This window comes from Megalops cyprinoides, chromosome 8 (assembly GCF_013368585.1).
Source record: "Megalops cyprinoides isolate fMegCyp1 chromosome 8, fMegCyp1.pri, whole genome shotgun sequence".
Taxonomy (NCBI): domain Eukaryota; kingdom Metazoa; phylum Chordata; class Actinopteri; order Elopiformes; family Megalopidae; genus Megalops; species Megalops cyprinoides.
In genome coordinates this window covers 3759229-3776961 of record NC_050590.1, presented here as the reverse complement: position 1 = coordinate 3776961, position 17733 = coordinate 3759229, and the positions used below count along the sequence as shown (strand labels likewise).

Here is a 17733-nt window from a genome sequence, read left to right as displayed (position 1 = left end):
AGTTTGCCACATTATCTAAAGCCACATTTACATCTGAACTCGAATAATTTCTGAATAATTCCTGTTGGATCAGTGCGGGTATGTGGCTTTATCAGCTGTAGGCTTGGGTAATTAAGCACAGCTGACGTTAGGTGCTCCACTCCACACCTGGTTCAGAAACGATCGATGGAGCAATTCATCCCTTGACAAGCAACACCCATTTTAATTAAGCCTTTCTGTCACGTATTTTTTTTTAAATTGTGCATGTGACAGAAAGTAAGACGACCATGTAAATAAATTTAAACTGACGACTGTATCCCTGCGTAGAAGCGGCTCCGCACAGTAAATACCGCAACACCACAGTGTTCAACAGAGGGTTTTCCAAAAATTGGGTGACGAGGGGGGACTCCCAAAACCCCCCTTCGCTATTCGCGCTTTCTCTTATTGGGCAAACTAACACTCGAAACGAGCGCTGTTCGATTTTTTTATTGTTGGTTTTAAGTGTCATTTACCAAGCCCCACCCTCGTTGGTTTGCCGGAACGTCAGTCTTCGCTCCTTGACCCGCCCTACCTCTCAAGTATCAAGAACTGACTAGTGAATGGTTCACAGTTCGGGTATTGCTCATTGGATTGCTTTCGCGTCAGAACTGCCGGTCTTATATGGCTGTAGACAGTCGCCCAGCAAGCAGCGTGTTCACCTCTAGCGGGTAACGATGCTTAAACCTTGCGTACTGACTCCCAACTCTTCTGCTGCTATTCGGCCGGGTGACCGAAAAGGCTAATGTGACATTACTTCTATGCTCTGCTTAGTCTATTGTTCTGGTCCCAGACAGACGCGGAGGAGAAATTGTGTAAGAAGATGTTGAGTCGACTGATGAGCGGCAGCATCAGGAATCTGGAGAGAGAATACAATTGTACCGTCAGGCTTCTGGACGATACGGAATATACCTGCACGATTCAGGTCAGTCCTAACACAAACAGCAGCAAACATCGTTACCACTATTTCCACCAATTATGTACCCACCGCAGCGCCCACCACCGCCGCTGCAATAATAAACCTTTGTTCCGTGTGGAGAGAGAAACGTGCTGCTTCTGTTTACGAGCCAAAACACCTGAATCCCGCAGGTCCCTCTTACCTCCTATGATAGCCGTTCACGTGCCAAACTCAGGCATGCATTTTTAGCTGCATTGCGTACTGCCGTGTCATTTTCAGATGTGTTTAAATCCAGTGACTTCTGTGTGGCATTGGTGGAGGGCAATCATCTAGAGAGACGGGTGAATATCAGTCCGTTCGTGACAGGAGGATGCGAGCGCTTTTTTTTTCCCAAGTGGTGGTGTAGTCGTGCGCATTTCTGGACATCTCGCGCAAGGTTGACAGTGGCTGGGTTGAGTACGACGTATTTCCCAATCAGATACACTGCTGTCACCACTGTAGCAACGCGGATAACTTTTACAGACTGACGAGTTACTGTAAGTTACAGTTACCATAACATGTTGTGGAATTAGAGCCGAGAGCTTGGTTCATTCATATAAATTCTCAGGTGGGACGAAGTGTGAAGTGCTTGTGTCTGTCTGGTCTGTATTTCACCGGCTAGACAACATTGCCCATAATATGACCATCATAATTTGTAAACGTTAAAAGAATAGATACATACATTGATTACGAAAACATTATGGCGCAGATTACTGCTTTTCGGTATCTTTCCGAATACGAGTAGAGGGTCAACTAGGCAATGTGGTCATTTTTTAACGTTCCTTTGTGTAGCTGTTTAATTTGCAGATGTCTCACACACACACACAGATTGCCAAACTCATACGTCGTTGAATGGGGATTCTCCATTCCATGATCACGATTGTGCGGCAAAATGCATTGTTGACGTGGAAAACCTCTGTTCTATTGTGTTCCGGCTGCTCAGAATTCGAATTCCTAAACAGCTTCATTATAATAGGCGTTAGACAAACCTGAAAAGTTACATTGTGCTCTATGGACATTACGTGGTTTCACTGGCTTCTTTAATATTCAGCAGACATTCCACAGTGCTGTAAAAAGAGCGATTATTTTAAAAGCAAGACTTTGTGTGGGAATCGCTATAAATTGCGTTTCAGTGCATTGCGGAGACACGGTGTTTCTTACCTGTGGTAACCACACACACGATCAGTTTGTGAATGAGTATACGCGTCAGCAGGACACGAATCTGAATTCTAGCCTGTTGCATTTTACATCACATTGTCCGTAAGTTGTCTGACTCGCATGCCATTAATTTCACTCATTATATTGCTGCATATTTACATATGGATTTCTAATGCAGTTCGGGTGACGTGCATTGCTCAGGGGTGTGATTCCGGATTCAATCCTGCAAGCTCTTTGTTACAAGTCCAGGTTCTTTAGTACTGTTGTGCACAGCTGATCAGGAACTGGTTTGTGCAGACCAGCTCAACTTCACAGTCGCTGTTTAATCAGGAGAGCACAATTCTGTGAATCGAGCCCTTCTTAATTAACTGCAGCAACCTGCATGTAGAAGGAACCATGTATGTGTTACATGTAGTGTTATAGTGACGTTGTATAACATTAATTATGCTTAGTTTTGTTTTAAATGTTTGCGAGACAATAGACAATTCCAAAACAATATGCCAAATGTTACTTCACTGTGCATTAAGTGTTGTGTTGTTTTTCGCAAAAGCCATATTTGCAACAAAAGCCCATTTATTTTTTCTTTAATTGTGTATGAAAGTATGTGTACAAACAGTGCAGTCAAATTATGCATATTACTCTGAATAAAGCATCAAAGCTGCATGTCTTCACAAACATAATAATGCTGCTCTACTGCCGAAGTAGTTGTTGATAATTCAGTTGTTTTCACAAATGAATTTTATCCCCTTAATCAGCTGCGGTGGGCCATCCAACTGAAGAGCCCGGCAGCTTGGCAGGCTGTTTGATTGTGAAGGACTCATCACCTATAGATGCTACTCAGGAGAATGAACTGGTGAACAGAGGGAAAGGATTCATCTGAGACAAAGTCCACTCAGCGGAAGAGCTGCATTCTCAACGACAAAAGAATGCCGAATATATGAGAGAGAGGGAGACAGAGGAAGAGCGAAAGAGGGAGAGACTGAGTGAAAGAGAGCAAGAGAGAGAGAGAGAGAGAGAGACAGAGAGAGAGACAGAGACAGAGAGAGAGAGGGAGAGAGAGAGGGAGAGAGACAAAGAGAGGGAGAGAGAGAAAAGGACAGAGAGAAAGAAAAAATTCTGAGCATTTAACCAGCAAAAATTTTACGTTCATTGTGAGAGCAGTTATACATCCTGTTTGTAATGCAGTAAATACTTATGATTTAGAAGGGAATTCAGGAGAGCAGCAAGCGGGGAGGTATGCAGAAACGGATCGATGGGCTTTGATTGCGGGTTGCAGTTTGCCCTGTGGGATATGGGGGAGTTGTAATGCAACTTCCAGAAAGGGGAGTCACGCCTGTGCAACTGACAGACAGTGTGCTATGGCACAGCTATCCCCTCATGACCACTAGCAAAATGCTGCTGATGCTTATAATTGCTGGAATTTAATTTACACACTTCTTGCCTGACTGTGAGGATGAAGATGAAGACCACTTTCAGTGGTTCAAATAACATGTTAGCGTGGATAAAACTTAATAATCTTCTCCAGTCAAAGACCCGCAGAACTGTGCTGCAGTGAAATCCTAATTTAGTGCATTAGGTTCTACGGCCTCTTAAGGGAAGTGACATTCCTAACAGAAGCACTAATGAATGAGGCCATTGCGAATAGCCTTTGCTCAACATGCTTTGAGATGAATGGCCTGGAGTGTGCCTGTCTCACAGTTCACGGCCTCTGGACTTGACGCCTCCATGTCTCTAATTCTCGAAAATAAATCAAGAGCTTTTGCTTTCAACCGCATAATTCTTTCCTTCATACTGTGAGTGCATTTGTGTGTAAGCATGTGTGTGTGCATGTGGGTGTGCGTGTGTGTGCGCATGTGTGTCTGTGCGGGTGCGCCCATGTGTGTATGTGTGCATGTGTGTACGTGTGTATGTGAGGCTGGCGCATGTACTTACACACAGGTCAGATCTATAACTCTCATAGTACTAATGGCCCTTGACAGATGTATAAAGACTACCGAACACAAACTGAGACTGTGTTTTTTGTCATCTTGTTAAAATGCCGTGCTGACAAGGCTGTCAGTACAGGTGAAGGGTGACACTAGGATGACGGCCTGTGAGTTGGAGTTGTCTCTTAAATCTCACAAGCATTTGAAAGGTTGTGGCACAACAACTTTCAGATGAATTTACCTGTAATGTTCATTTTCATCGAACATCCACCCTTGTCCCTTCTCAGAACATGGGCGTGTGATAGCAATGGTTGCTGACAGCTTTATATTGATCACAGTAACCCAGGGTAGCTGTATAATTACAGATTACAGCAAATATAAATGTTGGTAAAGGGGATGCTATTTTTTTGTAACAGCAACTGCTCAGGTGTGTGGTAGCCCTGCAAGTCTCCTAGAGATCAAATTTGTGTGATGTTGTGTATAATACCCTGGGCATCACAGTAAACCACCAAGTGAGGGTGTCATAGTTTGGGCAGGTCTCAGCTTGTTTTAGTGGAAATGTGGCAGTTGCTTCCCTATGGTGTGCGACCAATTAATGCAAATTTAAATCTTTTTGTTCTTAGGATTTTTTTTTTTTAATTATCATGGTTTAAGGTTTAAGAATGTATGAACGTCTGGGAATGAAGAGTTGTGAGAAGATAAACGTCTTTTTAAAGGTCGTTCCACCAGTGAAGTCTAGTATTGGACATCAGTGTCAGCATGCAGAAGAAAAGCCTGTGTTTGTGCGGCACTCTACAGGTTTCCGGCTGTGAATTTAAAAGAAGCAGCAGGTATGAAAAGACAGCGGTAGCGTGTTTTGTTTAAAGAATGAGGTGAGATGAGATTGATTTCCGTGAACGGGAGCTGTAGGAGGGAGCCCAAGGCTACTGATATCTCGTCTTTTTTCTTCCCTTCTCTACAGGTCCTGCTTTGAGAGTTGGGTTTGTTTTAAGTTCAGCTTGAAAAGAATGTGAGGAAAAACGCTGATCTGAATCAATTAGAATCTGTGTGTGTGTGTGGGTGTGTGTATGTGTGTGTGTGCGTGCGTATATGTGTGTGTGAGTGTGTGTGAGTGCTTGTGTGTGTGTGTGTGCGTTTGTGTGTGTGTGTGTGTGTGTGTGTGTATGTATGTGTGTGTGCGTGTGTATAAATATGCGTGTGTGTGTGTATAAATATGTGTGTGTGTGTGCATGCGCATGTGTATAAATATGTGTGTGTGTATAAATATGTGTGTGTGTATATGTGTATGTATGTGTGTGTGTGTGTGTGTGCGTGTGTGCGTGTGTATAAATGTGTGTGTGTGTGTGTGTGCGTGTGTGTGTGTGTGTATAAATGTGTGTGTGTGTGTGTGTGTGCGTACACCTGGATGCACTCATGCTGTGAGACTGCTCATTGGACTGCTGGTCCCGCTGGACTGCTCTTTGAGTGTCTTCTGCAGTTTCCAGCCGGATGTTAAAAATCTCAGTACCCCTAGGATTTAGCAGCACAGATACGGACATCCTTTATGACAGACTGCTAAATAAAAGACTGCTAAATGGCTAAATCTGCACACATTGTTCCCTGAGAGAACAATAGCAGAACATATTCAGGCTAATATTTTCCTTCTCTTTGAATGCCTTGAAAGCAGTACATTTTTCTACAAGCAGTAGCAAGGGATCAAAACATTATACAAGCTTAACATTTGCTGTTGGAAATGGACTAGATGTAAAATAAGACTAGATGTAAATAAATGTAAATAATAACAAGAATAAAAGTCCTACAAAAATAAAAATGCTTTAAAATAACTTTGCTGCCTGGATTTCATTAAAGTTGATCGCAAGGCATTGTGGGAGGCCAGCAGGGGTCCTGTGCATAGCGCAGGTGGGATGTCATCACACGATAACGATGACGTCATATTATGTTTGTGGTGATGTAATAGTGGGCGATGATGTCATAGTGAGAGAAGGATGGTTTCATTGTGAGTGAAGAGAAAATTGTGTCCCACGGATCGGACTCTGACCAAGAGACCCTGGTGCTGTCAATTTGTTGCACCCTGCAAAAAATCCAAATCTCACCGAGCATATTTGTCTCTTTTCAAGTCACAATATCTCTTTACACTTAATATAAGACACAGTCACCAAACAAGCAAAATTTCCTTGAGCTACAAGGACTTGTTTTTAGATGGTGCATCTTGAATACCTGTGTATTTCCACTAGTTCCATTGGCAGATTTTTTCACTTATTACTAGCAAAAAACACCTTGTATTAATTATTTTATTTCTTATTTTTGAAGGGCTATTTTTTGCAGTGCAGGGGCATCCATGCCCGTAACCAGCTATGAGGTCACCGGACCTCGCTAATTTTTTAGAGCTAAGAATAAAATTTGAAGCTAAATACAACTGGATAAAAAAAATCAGTGGTTGAGAACTTCTCCTCCGAGACGAGTGCATGCTTAATTCAGTTTAGAATTGTTAGTGTTGTCTGTGTGAGAGTTGTGAGAGAGGGCGTGAGCGCAGCCCCTTGCATCATCAGCACTTCCACTGACAGCAGCAATTGAAAGTTACGCATGTTGGCAGCAGCAGGTGGCTTGTGTGTGAACTGGCAGCATACCATCCAGTAAGACAAAGCAATGATCGTTATGCCATTATCTGTAAGAAACGTTCAAAACAGTAACCTGATACAACATCTGGAGTAAAGGCAATTGTATGAAACATGTTAAATATGCGTACTCTGGCCATGACGAAGGCTAGGCTATTTCTTTCATATTAGTAGGCTAGCTAACGTTTCACACAACACCATTGATTTAAAAAAAACCGCTTATGCAGGCGACGGTATCAATAATAGTAGGGCTACGAAAGCCAAATTTGGAAATGATTATAAGTGAATTTGTTTTTTTGTAAATAGCAACAGGTCTCTTTCTATGTATGTAATGTTTATATGTGTAATTTTGACAAAACCTAACCCGCCCCCCCCCACCAGACAACAACGTTGACAAACCTAAACACCAACGCCGCTGCGCCCCCCCGCCACCCCCCCGACCTCCCTACTGGTTACGGCCACAAGGGCATCTGATTTCCCGGTTTACTTCCGCAGTACCATTCATGGGGCAGGTAGGAAAGGCCCTCGCTCTGGAGAGCAGATGTGGATCACCCTGTCCTTTCCAGTGTTTTGTTCCATGATATTTCCCAAGAATCAATCCTCTCTGCACTAGCGTTCATTCTGCCCTCAGTCTGTTTTCCCAAACGGTTAAACTCTGTGTTGCGTGGTCCTGACATTTCCCTGATGCTTCCCTGATCTCTACCTGGGCAAGTGAATCTCTGTAGTTCTGAACAGTGGAGGCTGAGGGTTGTGTTGTCACTGACCAAAGGAGAGACAGTTCCCGAGCGGTAACTGTAACGGTGCTTCTTCCCATGGAATCCAGAAGGCTGATTTATGCATTTCAGAGGCCTTGCATCTCACAAATTATTACTTCTACAAACGCTAATTGTCCCACCCACAGAACGGAAAGCCCTTGTAATGGTGTGTCCTTGGGGGTAGACAGCTCTGGCTGGATCACGGTACCCAGGGTCATCTTCATGGTGGGCCTCCCTCTTACCCCTTGCCCTGTCACCTTACATCTCTGGGTCACATGGTCAGTATCAGATGTGCTGCTGTGATGTCACAGACCGGCTCTGCTCTGCTGGCTATCGAGGGCTGCGCTGCCGGGGTGCCTCTATCTGAGCGCTGGGCCCAGGCGCATCCCAGAATGCACCTCTGTCCCACAGGCCCCGCCTCAGTTCCTCTGTCACTGTGTCAAGAACGAGCATCTGCTCCCAATAGCCTGTGCAAGAGCTGTGCTTATGAGCTGTCTTCATGTGCTTACAGTTTGTATGGCACTGCTGTAGTGCTATGTGGCACATGTTGTGATATTTTCTGTATGAACTGCTACGTTTGCCATGTCCATACGGCCTTACCGTACGCACTTTGGTACCTTTGCATTGTAAGTCCCTTTAGATGAGAGTGTGTGCAGGAAGTGTGATACAATACAGAGCTCCTCTGGGTGTGAGCTGCATAGAAATGTTCAGGTTTAGGGATTTATGGGTTCATTTTGTAGTTTCAGTTGTTGTCATCCTTTGATGCGTACATTAGCTGTGCTCTGTGCTGTATGTTGTGACAGAATCGTTTGACCTTTACCACTGTGAGTTTGTGAAGGTGCATGGGGGTCTGAATGTGAACGTGCATCTCCTGTCTGATCCTGTGTCTGTCTTTACTTTTACATTTATTCATTTACATTTATTCATTTGGCAGATGCTTTTATCCAAAGTGGCTTACAAGTGAGGTACAGTACAACACAAGCGAAAAACCATATGGAGTCAACAATAATAGAAGCACTTTTGGTCTGCCTGTCCATCTGACAAAATTCTCAAGTACTTTTGCTGTAAGTTTTTGGTGAGGAAGTACACTCAGTGGGAAATCGCCATCCGAGCAATGGCCATCCGCCAATACCCGGGCAATGATCACCAGGGCACAGCTGAGCCGTGTTCTGTTCCAAACTTGAATATAATTCCAATTTAGCCCTAAAAAATACATGAATTAAGATGACCTGCTGGCTCCCTCTGGGCAAGGGTACTCTTTGCACAGGTTGCTTATTGCGTATATGCACGTGCGTGCATGGGTGTGGTGTGTGTGTGTGTGTGTGTGTGTGTGTGTGTGTGCGCGCGCGCGCGTGGGTGCATGTGTGTGTTTGTGTGTGTGTGGTGTGTGTGAGAGTGCGAGCATGCGTGTGTCCATGTTAACCGTATTCTTTTAAAAGTTGAGTTTCTATTCGGATACAAAGGCATTGCGTCAGTGCTGTCACGCAACCCCTCCCCGCTGCTCACACACTCCCTCCCCACTGCTCACACACCCCCTCCCTACTGCTCACACACCCCCCTCCCCACTGCTCACACACCCCCCCTCCCCGCTGCTCACACACCCCCTCCCCACTGCTCACACACCCCCCCTCCCTACTGCTCACACACCCCCCTCCCCACTGCTCACACACCTCCCTCCCCACTGCTCACACACCCCCCTCCCCACTACTCACACACCCCCCCTCCCCGCTGCTCACACACCCCCTCCCCGCTGCTCACACACCCCCTCCCCACTGCTCACACACCCCCCTCCCTACTGCTCACACACCCCCCTCCCCACTACTCACACACCCCCCCTCCCCGCTGCTCACACACCCCCTCCCCACTACTCACACACCCCCCTCCCCACTGCTCACACACCCCCCCCCCCACTGCTCACACCCCCCCCCACTGCTCACCCCCCCCCCCACTGCTCACACACCCCCTCCCCACTGCTCACACCCCCCCCCTCCCTACTGCTCACACACCCCCTCCCCACTACTCACACACCCCCTCCCACTGCTCACACACCCCCCTCCCCACTGCTCACACCCCCCCCCCCCACTGCTCACCCCCCCCCCCCCCCCCACTGCTCACACCCCCCCCCTCCCTACTGCTAACACCCCCGTGTTGCTCCTCCTGCTTTGACAGCAGAGCCACACCCTCACATCAAAGGGAGTAAAAGTTAAAAATGGCGTTTCTGCAGTGAGGAGTCATTGAGTCCTTTCAGTAAGTGATGTGCTGCTGTGTGTAATTCAGACCTGCGGCTTCGGCTCTGAGCGCTGCTGCAGCACCTACCCATGCAGATTGCAGCCTCTCGGCCCTGGGGTGCCTGTGCTTCGGCAGCACCACTCCTGATCTTGTAATCACAGTGCTTTGGTCATTATGGGGTTTTTATGTGAAGCGGCGTCCATACCGGGCTGAGAAATCCTCAACTTTCCACTGCTGCAGTGTAAAATGCATCCCATAATAATACCAGGCCAGGGCCAGCCTTTAAAAAATCTGGTGGCCCTGGCGTAATAGAAGAGAAGTAGAATGTATTGAAAACAGGTCTTAGTTCTTAGCAGTTTCAGCAGTAATACCCCAGACCTGATTCCATGAAGGACCTGTTTCCTGCTTATAGCACATCCTGCAAAAAAAAAAGAATTATTGTGCTAAGGTAAGCCCCTGACAGGCCTCAGTGCTCTGACAGATTAGATACCCATTTAGTGCTAACAGTAATACCCGCGTTCCTAAGGAAGCTGATGGCTCGGAGGTTTCCTCTGATTGCCGTCTGAGTCTCTGTGATTTCCATTCTATCAGCGGGAGAGAGATGCATGGCCAGATGTCACATAAAGCTGTCGTTAACTGCAGCTGTCCTTTAGATGATGCTGCCCCCCCCCCCACTGTGTGATGTACTGTCTTTGTAATCATACAGAACATGGTACAATGTTGCACATAGTACCGCATGGTGTGATGTAGTGTAATATTGCACAGGGCAAATAAAAGAAAGAAATCAACTTGTTTGGGGGCATTAGCTGCGGGAATGCATGTCTGAGAACCCATTAAGATCTGCTGTAAATCAGAATTGTGAAATACCAGTCTTTTTTTTTTCCTTTCTATTGGAATGCTACCAACATCAATGTGACATATATTACATACACCCCAATATATGCATTCAATATGGACCTCATGATATTGGCCATAATGTTTTTTCAACCTAATCTTGGTTAGAAATGAGGCTTAATTTGCTCTAACTATGATGAACATTGATCTTAACTTTGAGGGGAAAAAAGAGCTTTATCAGCACTTTTTTTTTTTATCAGCACTTTATTTCGACACTTATATCATGAAGTCAGTGGTCAATGAAATTAAAAAAATGTGTTGAGTACGAATTGGAAAAAGTAATGTTTGCTTAAATTTGTTCCTCCAAGCTAAAAAGAAGCTGAAGAAGAAGAAGACTATTGGATTGATCTGAGATTTAATTGTTTAACATTACATTCTCATTTGAGCATTCAGAGGCCAAATGTACCAGAGTTACAGTATTTGTATTTATTGAAAATTTCAATATCTTTCATGTCTCTTAGACTTTTATAAAGAAATGTGAACTCCAGGGAGGATAATTGTCTTTTGATTAGGGAGGGGGTGTTTTGATTGTCTTTTGGAGAGAATTGTCTTTTTAAAATAAGAAACATTTAAACATGACTTCATTAATATTGGCTGGATAAATGAATTTAGAAAAAATCAGTCATGGCTCTGTCTGGTACTGGTAGAGACCATTTCTACCAGAGTGTTTGAAGACAAGTTGACTGCTGTGTTTCCTGTGCATAAATCTTTGCATATTAAATGTCTGTTTCCTCATTTTTTTCATTACTAATATGGTCTGACATTGCAGTGGTGCCCCATTGCTGTAATGGGTCCCTCTGAGCACTGCAGAGTTTAAATTGAAGAGCATAATTTTAATTAAGTTTGCTGTCATAGATTATAGCTGATGTGCTTCCTTGATGTGTGTTTGTGTGTGTGTGTGTGTGTGTGTGTGTGTGTGTGTGTGTGTGTGTGCGCGTGTGTATAAATATGTGTGTGTGTGTGTGTGTGTATAAATATGTGTGTGTATATGTATGTATGTGTGTGTGTGTGTGTGTGTGTGTGTGTGTGTGTGTGTGTGTGTGTGTGTCTGTGCGCATGTGTATAAATATGTGTGTGTGTGGCAGTGTGTTGCTGTTTGTGTGTGTGTGTGTGCATGAGCATATGCGTGTGTGAGGTGGAGGGGGTGCTCACATCCTGGGGTGAGCTGATGTTGTACTCAGTTTTCCTCCAGCATCGGTAGGCTATTTACTGAGCGTCCCCACTTTCACTTTCATATTCACACTTTGTAAAGCTAAAAGTCTTGTGGACAGTCCGTGGTGTGAGTAACTTCTTAGGCCTATGAATAACTCAAAAGCGCTAAAAGAAGGTGGTGGATGTTAATGTTGAGTCTTAAGTGTTATATCACCAAATAATACTAATCAGTCAAATTGTGAACAATTAACTTGATGTCCATATTCCAGTTACAGAATTTGATAACTTGGTTCTGTTGTATTGCTGATATTTTATGCATTTTTATCAAGACTGTGAAAGCATGTCACAATGATCTCCACTTGGTGTAGGATTTGTTTCATCACTTTCTGTGATTTTTCTGTGGCTCCAGCAGAGTGTGGCGTGTGGGTCCTGAGTTTGAACTGGATCGGTAAACACAGCTAGGAATGGCTCCAGAGACAGCCAGCTGTGCTGCTCCCACAGGCTGCTGAAACCGACTGTGGAGTGGGATCTGAACAATACACTGGAGCAGCCCCTGTTTGTTCGGCTGAACGAGAACATGCTGCTTCAGAATGCACTGCGTTCACACACACACACACACACACACACACACACACACACACACACACACACACACACACACACACACACAGAGACTCACATTCAAAAAGAGACGCCCATACACATTACACTGGGTTTGTCTGCTAAACAGCAGCTGCAGACTCTGAAAGAATGTGTCACAGCCTGGTCCTGCGGCCCCACCCCACTGCTCTCAGCCTATTGGCTGCTGGCAGACGCACACACTGTGACTCAGGGGACCCTTGAGTAATGGCATTTCCCTTGCAAGGTGCAGTTAGCACTGTGGTATCAGATCCAAGAGGTGCGCTTGTAATGAATCCCACAGAGGCAGCAAACACAGTGTACAGTGCGCTGCAGACAGAATCAAACTGATGGAGCTCAGTCCACACTGGCAAGACGGCAAGAACGAGCTGTGTGGAAAAGTAAAGTAAATGATGTATTCAGCTGCAGTGAGATATTGGATCTCTGTTCCCTTTTGGAGGAAAGCTTCTCAGCCAAAGTCTGTCAAAGTTTTGCTCAATAAAACAGCCGCTTTTCATCCGTGTGTGTGCATGTGCGTGTGTGCGTGCATGTGTGTGTGTCTGTGTCTGTGTGCGTCTGTGTCTGTGTGTGAGCATGTCTGAGTTTGCTTCAGCACCCCACCTGCAAGCAGAAATCATAAGAACGCAAGATCATATTAAGGTATAGTGACAAGAACTGGCCGCTCAGCCAAACTTGCCCTGTCATTTGGATGTAATGCCAGGTTTGTTTAATGATTAAAGTGCCTGATTCCACTATAAATCCTTCCAAGCTATTCCATGAATTAATAATAACTCTCCATGAGAACAAATACTTTCTAGTGTCTGTGTGAAATTGACTCTGAACTAATTTCCACCTCTGCCCTCTGGATCTGTTGACAGAACTAAAGAGTTCCTTAATTCTCGCTTCTCAAGCCAGTTGTTGAAGACCTGGGGCCAGTCTTGTTGCCCTTCTCTGTACTTTTCCTTGTGCTTCTGTGTAAACCTTTTTTTAGTGTGGTGACCAAAACTGAACACAGAATTCAAAAAAATCGTCTAAGGTACTGTAGAATTTTAGTGCGTGATCACTTATTGCAGTTTCCCGCACATAAAGGCTTTCTTTAAGATAAGACTAACACTTCCTCCTCTGTTTAATTCTGTCCTGTCTAAATGGTTTATATCAGCAGACGTTGATTATTCTCATCCACGTCTCTTTTATTTATCTCTGTGCTTGTTTCCTTCTTTCTTCCTTTGCTGGGTTTGAGTCCTCCTCGTTCATGCATTGACTCTCTGCTCTCAGTCCTCTGACTCCTCCCGACCCCACGGTGCCGTGACTCCAGTGATGTGGGTCGCTGCCACATGCCGGGCGGTCAGCGCTGCAATGGCGTTCGCTGCGCCGTTAGCTGAGGTAAACAGCAACAGCAACCTGAACAGCGGTGCCACGCCAAATTCTCTGCATGAAATATTCAGGCGCGGCACACATTTTAATGTTTAATATCTGGGCTCGGCGGCATCGCGGAGGCTTTATCTCTAACGAGCACACGGTGTCAGGGGCAGCCGTGCTGTCCTCGATGGCGAAACGCCTCCCGGACACATGCCCCCCCCCCCCCCCCCCCCCCCGGGGCCTCTGACGCAGGATCCCTGGGCAATGCAAAGGTGCGCTGTCCGTCCCCGTGTCCCGCCGTCCTCTGAGATCAGCCGGGTGACAGCCTGGCCTTGGGGCGTTCTCGGGGAAAGAATGCGGCGTTCACGCCAACCTCACAGCTGGCACCTTATCCGGGATCTGGGTGCCCTTGTGCCAGGCTGGAGGTGAAACGGACCTCTACGCGCCCACTGCACCGGGAGCATGATGACGGGGCACGACTACGCCCCAAAACCCTGCTGAGCGGGTAAGCTCATCGCACTAAGGCCGAAGGTGTCTGACGTGTAACAACACAGTACTGTTGTTATTATGTATTTGTTTAGCAAACACAGTTCCAGAATGTTGTACAATATTACCCATTTATGCAGGTTGAGATTTACTGATACGATTTGCTTTAAGCCACTAATAAAGGCTACAGTGCCCGGGGATTCAAAGTTGAAACCTGCTGCTTACAAGTCATATTTCCCGATATACACAACACTGCTGCCCTGAAAGCAGTGTCTTACTGAACAAACGGAACAGTAGATAAATTATTGCTGTTGATGAAAACGAGGCATTCCGAACCATTGACCAAACTTGAACTTGAGCTACATTAAATTCACTGATAATTACTGTCCTGTTGAAAGAAGAATGGTGATGTCTGTGGCCTTGAAGTGGACATGGAAGCCTAGCGCTCCATCATGTCTAAACACTGCTGTGGGATTTGAGCATGGTTGCTTCGTAAAGAGCAATTAGTGTCAGATTGCGGAGTCCTCTCCTGGTAATGAAGACACATGACCATGGATATATCTGGGGCCTCTATCTCTTACAGGCTTAAGAGTCTTAAAAGAATGTTGCTATATTAACACTTTGTGTGTGTTTACATGTGATGGTCTGAGTGCTGGTGTGTGTGTGTGTGTGTGTGTGTGTGTGTGTGTGTGCGTGTGTGTGTGCACACGCGCACGCACGTGCACAGCAACAGCGGATCTGATAGCTCAGTGGAAAGTGCCATTAAGTCCAGGGTGCCTTGAGTTACAGTGTGATTGTCTACCACCAACCAATAGGACGAAAGCCTCTGCACAGGGGCGGGGCCACAGGAGCAGGCTGTGACCCCACACTGTTTCAGAGTTTGATTTACCGTGTAGCAGACAAACCCAGTGCAGTATGTGTGTGTCTGTTTGTGTTCACATGCACACCTGTGTATGCGCAGGTGGGTGTTTGTGTGCGTGCGCAGGTGTGCAGGTGTGTCTGCAGTTTTGTAGTCCCGGAGCATTCTAATGCGTTGCTCCTATTCAGCAGAACAAACAGTAACAGTCTGTCTGTGGTTTCTATTCACTGTTGACCCTGACTTTGAGGAAAGAATTAAGGAAATGTTTTGCTTAAGCAATGAATAATTAATACAAATAAGTGAATTTAAATGAATCCTTTTATTTAAACAATCAGACAGAAATAATAGTTGTTTTAAAAAGGGACAAAGAATTGCAGTTTGATTGAATCTGGTCCTGAGGTGATATTCTGACTGGATGAATGAAGACAGGCCCTCCCCAGCTGTAGGGAGAGAGGCGAGAGAGAGAACAGATGGGGGGGTGGAGTTGTGGGGGGGGGGGGGGGGGGGGGGGAGGGGGTTTGGGAGGGCAGTGAGCGTCGCAGGACAAGTGTCCCCACTGCAGTGTTTCATTCACAAGCACAGCAATAAAACCGCTCTGCTGCCGTTTGCAGTTCGACCCTCGATATTTATGTGCTTCAGTGGCATAAGCCAGTTACCAGTTAACAAACCATGTAGAGGGCTGCAAAGCCTTGGGGATATGTGTGTGTGTGTGTGTGTGTGTGTGTGTGTGTGTGTGTGGTTGTGTGTGTGCGTGTGTATGTGTGTGTATGCGCGTTATGGGGGGGGGGGGGGGGGATCAGGGTAGCTCCAATTTCATTTGGTGTGAAATTGCTGAGCGCTGATTGTGCATAAACAAAATGTGTGTGTGTGTGCGTGCATGCGTGCGTGCGTGCGCACGCGCGTACCTGTCTGTGTGTGACTGTGCAAGAGTGCAGAAGGTGGGGGGGCAGGGTCCTTACCCCCATTCTTTTGGTCCTAGAGTCAACGTGCCCTTTTCTGACCATTGTTAAGCAATTCCCTAAATCTTAGCTTCAGCTCACCATAAGGTTTGGCCCTGGTGTATATCTGTGTGGTATGTATGTGTGAATGTGTGTGTGTGTGTGTGTGTGTGTGTGTGTGTGAGTGCATGTGTATTACTGTATGTGTGTGTGTGTGTGCACGAATGTGGGTGTGTGTGTACTTCTGTGTGTGTTTGCGTGGGCGTGTGTGTGTGTGTGTGTGTGCGTGCATGTGTATTACTGTATGTGTGTGTGTGTGTGCACGAATGTGGGTGTGTGTGTACTTCTGTGTGTGTTTGCGTGGGCGTGTGTGTGTGTGTGTGTGTGAGTGTGTGTGTGCGGTTGTGTATATGTGTGTGTTCAGGGTGTTGAGATGGGGGCAGTGATGTACACGGGAGGCCGGTTTGTCTGTGTTGCCAGCGTGGGCCTGAGGCCCCCCCGGCCCCCCCCCTTACAGGCTGCCAGGCAGTAGAGCACTAGAGAATCTAGCCTTTGTTCTGCTCTCCACTCTTCTGCTGCTTCCTGGCTCTGCAGATTAATGAGCAAACGCAGCGAGGAAGTGGTACCACAGCACACACTCCCGTAAGTGCATACTCCCAATAAACGCACACATACTCCCATAACCACGCGCGCTGCTGTGAACCTACACAGAATGGAGTGTGTACATCCTTACACCTGTGTAACCCATCCTGTGGATTTAAGGGGATCTGTGATGCCTGGTTTCCCTCTCTGTGGTTGCAACTTTTTTGCATGGGTGACCCCCTGCTGTGTGTGTGTCTGTATGTGCATATGCATGTGTGTTTGTGTGTGTGTGTGTGTGTGTGTATGTGTGTGTGTGTGTATGTGCGTGTGCATCCGTGTATGTGCGTGTGTGCGTGTGTGTGTGTGTGTGTGTGTGTGTCTGTATGTGCATATGCATGTGTGTGTGTGTGCATTCGTGGATGTGTCTGTGTCTGTATGTGCATGTGCATCCGTGTGTGTGCGTGTGTGCGTGTGTGTGTGTGTGTGTGTGTGTGTGTGTGTGTATGTGTGTGCGTGTGTGTGTCTGTATGTGCATGTGCATCCGTGTGTGTGCGTGTGTGTGTGTGTGTGTGTGTGTGTGTGTGTGTGTGTGTGTGTGTGTCTGTATGTGCATGTGCATGCGTGTGTGTGTGTGTGTGTGTGTGTGTGTGTCTGTATGTGCATGCGCGTGTGTGTGTGTGTGTGGGCCGACGTTCCCTAGCCACTCTGTGATGCAGTGACTCTGAAGAGCTGGTGTTGGTGACAGGAACACTACTTGCTCTTCTGCTAGGCTAGAGAGATTATTTGTGTTTTCCACAGAGCTGTAAAATAATCTTGGAGCATTTTTTGCCTGTTTTCTCATGGAGTAGGGAGAAAAGATAAGAGAAAAGGGAGAGTAGCTTCCAATGCTTCATCTTTTGGAGACGGTCCCAGCGTTCTGTATGGCTTCTGAATGACACAACTTACAGTACCACACATGGCGTGCATAATCTTGTAGACTCCTGAACAGGATAAAATGGATAATCCCACTATGTGGCACTGCATCATTACCCTGTGCTGGGGCAAGAATCGCACATTTCGTGTGCATTCTGGTATTTAAAGTGTCATATAAGGATGTGCAATTTCCCTAATTTGGTATTTTGAATTGGTATTTTAATTTTTTTCCTTAATATGAAACTCCATTTTTTTGTGTGAAAGTGTTGTTAGTGTTAATGTAAATACTGATTGCAATA

General features: G+C 46.0%; 1 protein-coding gene across 1 annotated transcript in view; it reads left to right on the top strand.

The window, feature by feature from the left end:
* Positions 1 to 651: 651 nt before the first annotated feature.
* LOC118782143 (FERM domain-containing protein 5-like) overlaps positions 652 to 17733 on the top strand; it is a 107215-nt gene continuing 90133 nt past the window's right edge. Inside the window, exons 1-2 of the mRNA XM_036535415.1 lie at positions 652 to 686; positions 809 to 940. Of these exons, the coding sequence (XP_036391308.1) occupies positions 839 to 940 (102 nt within the window). The 5' untranslated portion in view covers positions 652 to 686; positions 809 to 838. The remainder of the gene's footprint in view (positions 687 to 808; positions 941 to 17733) is intronic.